Source organism: Dipodomys ordii, unplaced genomic scaffold, assembly GCF_000151885.1.
Source record: "Dipodomys ordii isolate 6190 unplaced genomic scaffold, Dord_2.0 Scaffold45, whole genome shotgun sequence".
In the NCBI taxonomy this organism is placed as follows: domain Eukaryota; kingdom Metazoa; phylum Chordata; class Mammalia; order Rodentia; family Heteromyidae; genus Dipodomys; species Dipodomys ordii.
The window spans coordinates 6,722,617-6,729,757 of record NW_012267261.1 but is presented as its reverse complement, the minus strand read 5'-3'; the positions used below and the strand labels follow the sequence as shown (position 1 = coordinate 6,729,757).

General features: G+C 33.9%; 1 protein-coding gene across 1 annotated transcript in view; it reads left to right on the top strand.

Moving 5' to 3' along the window:
* Acap2 (ArfGAP with coiled-coil, ankyrin repeat and PH domains 2) overlaps positions 1 to 7,141 on the top strand; it is a 115,932-nt gene that overhangs the window by 65,891 nt on the left and 42,900 nt on the right. Inside the window, exon 10 of the mRNA XM_013019502.1 lies at positions 6,664 to 6,776. Coding sequence (XP_012874956.1) covers positions 6,664 to 6,776 — 113 coding nt within the window. The remainder of the gene's footprint in view (positions 1 to 6,663; positions 6,777 to 7,141) is intronic.

Sequence of the window (7,141 nt, the reverse complement as noted above, 5' to 3'; positions counted from 1 at the left end):
CTCTTCAGCTCAAGGCTAGCGCTCTACCACTTGAGCCACAGCGCCACTTCTGGCTTTCTTCTTTTTGCTTATGTGGTGCTGAGGAATCGAACCCAGGGTCTCGAACATGAAAGCCAAGCACTCTACCACTGAGCCACCTTCCCAGCCCCCTGGCTTTAGTTTTTTATTTGAGTAACTTTTCTCTCTTTCCTCCTTTATTTTTACCTTTTTTACTAAAACAAATTTAAAAAATTTTAGTCTTGCTATGTGACCAAGGCTAGCTTAGCACTTGTAATCCTTCTGCCTCAACCTCTGGAGTGGTAGGATAACCAACAAATGTGTCCCATCATAGCTGGGACACTTTTTTTTATTGTCAGGAAAAAATGGAATAAGTTTAGGGTGTGGGACATGATGATTTCTTTTTAATGCAGTTCTGAGGTTTGAACTCAGGGCCTCATGCTTGCTGGGCAGGGACATTATCACTTAGAAATATCCCTACCCCTTTTATATTCTGCTCCACCACTTGAGGTACACTCTCAGGCCTTTTTTTGCTTTAGTTATTTTTCATAGAGTATCTTGCATTTTGCCAAGGATCAGATTTTTACTACAATCCTCCTACTTAGACTTCTAGTATATCTGGAATTACAGGTATACACCACTACACTTGGTCCAACATATTTTGATGAGTAATTTGTTTTAGTAACATTACTGTGAAAAGATTATTAAAATGGAATCATTTTTAATTGAAGTGAAAGATTGAAATGTTTGTAGAAATGTATGATTATTTGCTTGAATTCAAACATTTAATGATTATATATATTTATATATAATTTCATATCTTTCCCTATTCTGTTAAATATTGTACTGAAGGTTCAGAACTGGTATTAAATCTGAGTAATTTATTTGACTTTAAACAATACTTCAAACTATTTTCCTTTATTGATAATAATGCTATTTTTGTTCATTATGAATAATTACCTTTTTTCTGCTCTTAAATGCTGGCACAAGGCTGCATTACAGGTAAAAAAAAACAATCAAATTTAAGAGAAACTGTATTTAATATAATTACTTAGATTTCTAAAGAACTGGCATTGATCACTTAAAGACACTGTGATGCTGTAACTATCTGTGTACATGGTTTTGGATATGTACACATTTTTGGTGATTTTCTTGCAATAAAACTGTCTAATCAAAGAGTGCATGTAGGTCCAGCCCTAGTCGGTATTACTGAATTATTTCTCAAAATGTGATTCCATTCTTTGCAGGTAGCACTCTGAGAATTCCCATTGCTCATTGTCACCTTGTTATATTGCAAACAATTTTATGTTTTTGTTAATTTTGTGGGCAGATGTGAACCTATATCACTGTGGTTTAATTTATACATAATTTTGTGACTGTATCTGTTGATCATTTAGTCATACTGTTTGTGAAATGTCTATTAGTGTTTTTTTCCCTTTTTCCTGTCAGGTTAGCTGTCAATTATACATTCCATGTATTCTGAATATAAGCATAAGCCCCTTTGGGTTTATGTGTTTTTAATTTTTATGTAGTTTATTAGTTTTTATTTGATGCCTTTTGTGTCTTGTTCAGTAAATCTTTTCCATCTCCAAATCATAAAGATCACTGCTTTAATTTTTTTTTGGTGGTACTAGGGATTAAACTCATGGCCTCACAAATGTTAGGCAAGCACTGTGCCACTGAGCTATATCACTAGACTTCATGTTTAGATGTTCAGTACATGTGTACTTGGGTTTTTGTTTATGATGTCAAGTAAAGATCCAATTTTCATTTTTTTTTCCCATTAGTAGTGGATCTGGACTAGTTATCAATGTTTTTTTCCCAAATGTTCTATAGTATGTCCTTTTTGTACTTCACATTTACATATAGCTAAGGCTGTTTTTGGGCTCTTTATTCTATTAATCTTTTTCTCTTAATATCCTGTTACTATATTCTCTTAGTTGTTATTAGCTTTATAGTAAGTCTTCATATCTAATAAAGCAATTTCCTACCTTTTCTTTTGAAGAAATGAATTACTGTAGGTTTGCATTTCCATATAAATTTTAGGAGCAGCTTTTCAGGTTCCATAAAAATAGCTTTTGAGATTTTGACATTAAATGAGATCAAGTAATAATCTTTGGGGAAAATGATGTCTTTACTTAATAGTGTTGTTTAATTGATGGCCTTGTTATATTCTTCAATTACTGGAGTTTTTTTGATTGATTTTATAAGGATTTTTTATTTTCTTTTTTATCTCTTTTGCTAGATTCATTCTAAACACATTTTTTTTTTTTTGATCAGTCGTGGGACTTGAATTTAGAGCCTGAGCGCTTTGTTCAAAGCTAGCGCTCTACCACTTTGACCCACAGCACCGCTTCTGGTTTTCTGGTGGTTAATTGGAGATGAGCTTCTCATAGACTTTACAGCTCAGGAAGATCCTCACATCTCAGCTCCTAAGTAGCTAGGATTACAGTCATGTGCCACTAGCACCTGGCTCTAAACACATTTTAAATATTCTTGTAATGTTATCTTTTTTAATTTATTTAAATTCATTTCTTTCTGTTGTATTAGAATAAAGCCAATATTTCTCTATTGATTTTGTAAACAGTATTTTTTTCTTTCTTTCTTTTCGTGCTGATACTGAGCTTGAACTCAGGGGCTTGAGATCTCACAGCTTTTTCACTTATGGCTGATGGTCTACCATTTGAGCCATGCCTCTGCTTCTGGCTTTTTTGCTGGTTAATTGGATGTTAGTGCCTCTTGGATTTGTGGAATCATAATTTTTAGATCTCAGCCTTCTCAGTAGCTAGGATGATAGGCATAAGCAACTGGTGCCTGACACTAATCAGTATTCTTTTAATTACTGTAATCAGTAATTCTCTTTGAATACTGATTATTTCTGGATACTTTAAAATGATCCTTGTAAAACATTTCATTCATAAATAAGGTTTTTCTTTCCAACATTTCACCATTCTGGCTGGCTACAACCTTTATCATAAACTCAAATGTAAGTGGTAATAATATTTCTTTTTTTTAGTTTTTTTCTTTTATTATTAGGACTATTGCTGCTATGGAACAACTTTTATTTTATTTTTTTGTTCAGTCGTGGGGCCTGAACTCTGGGCCTGTGCGCTGCCCCTCAGTTCTTCAGCTCAAGGCTAGCACTCTACCACTTGAGCCACAGAACCACTTGGTATATGGTGCTGATGATTTGAACCCAGGGCCTCATGCATGCAAGGCAAGCAATCTGCCACTGAGCTACTTTCCCAGCCCTGGTAATATTTCTTGTCTAGCTTACAATTGCGCTGGAAAAAGCTTCTATTTGATACCCATCACTGACCATTGATCTGTTTTTACCTTTTTATTCCCTGAACCTCATAAGAACGTTCAAGTTCTCTTGTTGGGCAAATGCCCCTAATGTGAAAGCTAGATTCCTTGCTCTGCTGACTTCTTTGGCTTTCAAATTTCATATTTAGTCTTTTGTCTTTGAGTTTTCTTTCTTAATTTGTCATCACTAGATCATCAGAGAGATTCTACAATATATCCATTCCAATATTATCATTTGCTAACATTATGAAATTTCTCACATTTTAAGTATAATGATTGTCATTTTAAAGTACTTTAAATATTGATATTAATAGTAAATTGAATACTTATTTCTCTCAAAGACATAGTTGTAGAGTAACATTTATAATCCACTACACATTCAGAGAGGTTTTATTCTCTCTGTCTCTCTGTCTTTTCTCTCTCAGTATTGGAAGTTGAGTACAGGTTCTTGTGCATCATTGACAAGCATTGTACTGATGAGCTACACTCCCAGTTTCATTATTTTCTTAAGTAGAATTAGGATTATTAAAGAAACTATACCTTTACAAATGAAACTTTTAGAAATGTTACAAAGTCAGTTATATCTATTTCAAACTTAAACAAATGTGCATAATTTGATAAATTATAGCCTTGTGTTGCATCTACTTATTGTAGATGCAAAAAGCACTGGGTTCAACATCTAGCACCTGAGATATACATGCAATAATATAAATAAAGACAAAATCATATCCTCAAATAAATTAGTTGTTTTTGTACAGATCTGAGGAATGCAGGGCTTTACACATTCTAGGCTAGCAGGGTACCACTGAGATACACTCTTGAGCTTTACTTCAAATAAATTTTAACTGAGAGAATTGAAGTAATGCAGTGTTTTTTCTAAAAAGTACTAGGAAGAAATGTAATGATCCATTTATAGATTCATTTTTTTTTCTTTTTTTGGTCGTGGGGCTTGAACTCTGGGCTTGGGTGCTGTCCCTGGGCTCTTCAGCTCGAGGCAAGCGCTCTACTGCTTGAGCCACAGCGCCACTTCCTAGATTCATTTCTTATGATTAAAGAATAAAAAATATCAGGAGAAGGGATTCCTCAGACAGGAAGGCCATCACCACATGTGAGCATTCAAAAGTCCAGAATTATGACCTAAATAAACATCTTTAATACATATATATATATATATGTGTATGCATACATATATATGTGTATATGAGTAACTTTCTCTTTCAACCCTTGCCTAAGACTTATGCAAATATAGCAGTTTTTAAAATTATTCCTTTTTATGTAATTAGAAAGGTTAAAAAATCAGATTTTCCTTTTATTTCTAATTTCATTCCATTTCCACTCCCTGTCTTAGCAGACTCAGATTTGGAAGGCCCTTGAGTGACTCACTCCACCTCCCCTTCTGTTCAGGTCCCTTATTTCCCAGGTTTATCAGCAGGTGGGCCATCAGTAAAAAGGTTTCTCAAGACAAGTAGCATTCTAGTTGTAGGTATTGGTTCAGGAATAAGTTCAAAAGTTCTGGTACTTGATTTTTAGAGTTTTAAATTTGCTGTGATTCAACATTATTGAGACTGTGTTCAAATTAGGAAGTTCGTGAGGGAAGTATTGATTATCTGATTTCCAGACTTCATGAATCATTGGAGGGAAATCAAACATTTGAGTTACATGCAAATGTATAATATGTTAATATATTGACATCATATTGTATGAATGTAATAATCAATATTAACATTTAATTAGTAATTGATAAATATTAATCACTATATCTTTCTATACTATATTATTACAGTATATAGAAATACATATATATTTGAATGATTAGGGTGATACAAGAAGCCTATGAATCATTTTGTAGTTAACATTAAAAGTGAGCACAAGGGGTGAATATGTGTGTCAGTGACGCCAAGCCCTGTGTTCAAACCCTAGTATCTTCTCCCTACTTCCTCCCAAAAAGTGAGTTTGACATGCTCACTTGAAATTGTCTGAAAGTCCTTTGGTATTACAAAACTAAATTCTAATTTAGAGGAAAGAAAAAACATAGTTTTTTTTTGAACTAACTAAATAGTAATTACTCCTCTTATATTAAAAAGCTACCATGATAGTAGTACATTTAGAAAATATTGGTAGAAGCCCGGCACTAGTGGTTCATGCCTGTAATCCTAGCTACTCAGGATGTTGAGATCTGAGGATCATGGTTTGAAGTCAGCTTAGGCAAGAAAGTCTATGAGACTCGTATCTCTTGTAACTACCAGAAAACTGGAAGTGGAGCTGTGGCTCAAAGTGGTAGAGTACTAGCCTTGAACAAGACAGCTCAAGGTCAGCTCCCAGACCCTGAGTTCAAGCCCCACAACTGGAAAAATATATAAAAAATAAATTAAAAAATATATAAGTATATTAAAATAGTACCAATTAAATACATTCTTATGGTTTCCCTTATTTGCAATAACTAGTATATGTCTGGGACAAGCAGAAAAGGTCAAAAGCTATGTACATATGACCATATAAGATGATGCTAAGCAAAATGAACCTTAAGATAGGGACACAAGAGGTTTTATCTTTGTTTTTTAATGTACTTATAATCTACTATGTGATTTTTTTGTTTGTTTTGTATGTTCTTCCCTCATGGTATAACCCCTGTTGTCACTGTATTTGATTCTGGTGCCCTGTATCTTGTATATACATTTTTCTAATTGGGGGAGGGAAAGGGAAATAACAAGAATACAGGTTGACCCATTGTAACAATGAGATGTTCAAGACACTATGTTGAAAATGAACTTTACAACTTGGGGGGCAGGGAGTTGGGGAGGTGGGGAGGGAAGGATGGTAGGGGAAAAACAAAGGAGGGAGTAACAATGCTATATAGGAAATGTACTCATTACCTTACTCATGTAACTGTAACCACTATGTACAGTATCTTTACAATAAAAATACATATTAAAAATTAAATAAATTAAAAATATCTAGGTAGATTCAAATAATCCCAATTAAATATATTGTTATATATTAAAAATTATGAACACGTATTGTCATAAATAATTGTGATAAAAGCATTTCAAATATATCACTTGGTTTCTGTGTCTTTGTTTACATACTATTACTTTGTTTTTTTATATTCTATGTATTCATCTGTCCTTTAAAACCAACATTCTCTTAATTGTTGTACAATAGTCTGTTGAATTGAAGTACTTTAGTGTGCTGAAACATCCTCAATTACTGGCCATTTAAGACCCCCATATTTTTCGTGAATAGTGTTGAAACAGCCTTAATACTAAACTTTCCTTCTTTTTCAACTCTTTCCCTAGAAAAATTGATTTTTGTAGGTAACATCATGACCTAATCTGACCTCTTGTGTGTTGTTTTGCATAGGATTTCTCCAGTGATGATTCTAAGCTGGAATATAATGTAGATGCTGCAAATGGCATTGTCATGGAAGGTTATCTCTTTAAACGGGCCAGTAATGCCTTCAAAACGTGGAACAGGTAATATATTTCACATATTTGGAGTTTGGCAATTGCTTCCTTCATTTTTCCTGAAATTCTATAAATTGTGTAGTAAATTTATGTCTTGCTTGCATGCTTTCTTACTTTCTCTTTTTCTTTCTCTCTTTCTATTGTGCTGTTATTTGGGCTTGAACTCAGGGCCAAAACTAAGGGAGCTTAGCTTTTTCATGTTAGGCTGGTACTCTGTGATGTGAGCTACACAGCCTTTTGGTGGTTACTTGGAGATGAGTCTTTTGGACTTTTTTCCCTAGGCTACGTCAAACTGGAACCCTCAGATCTCAGTCCCCTGAGTACATAGAATTGTAGGTGTGAGCCACTGGTAGTTAGCTTGTAGTAACTTTCTT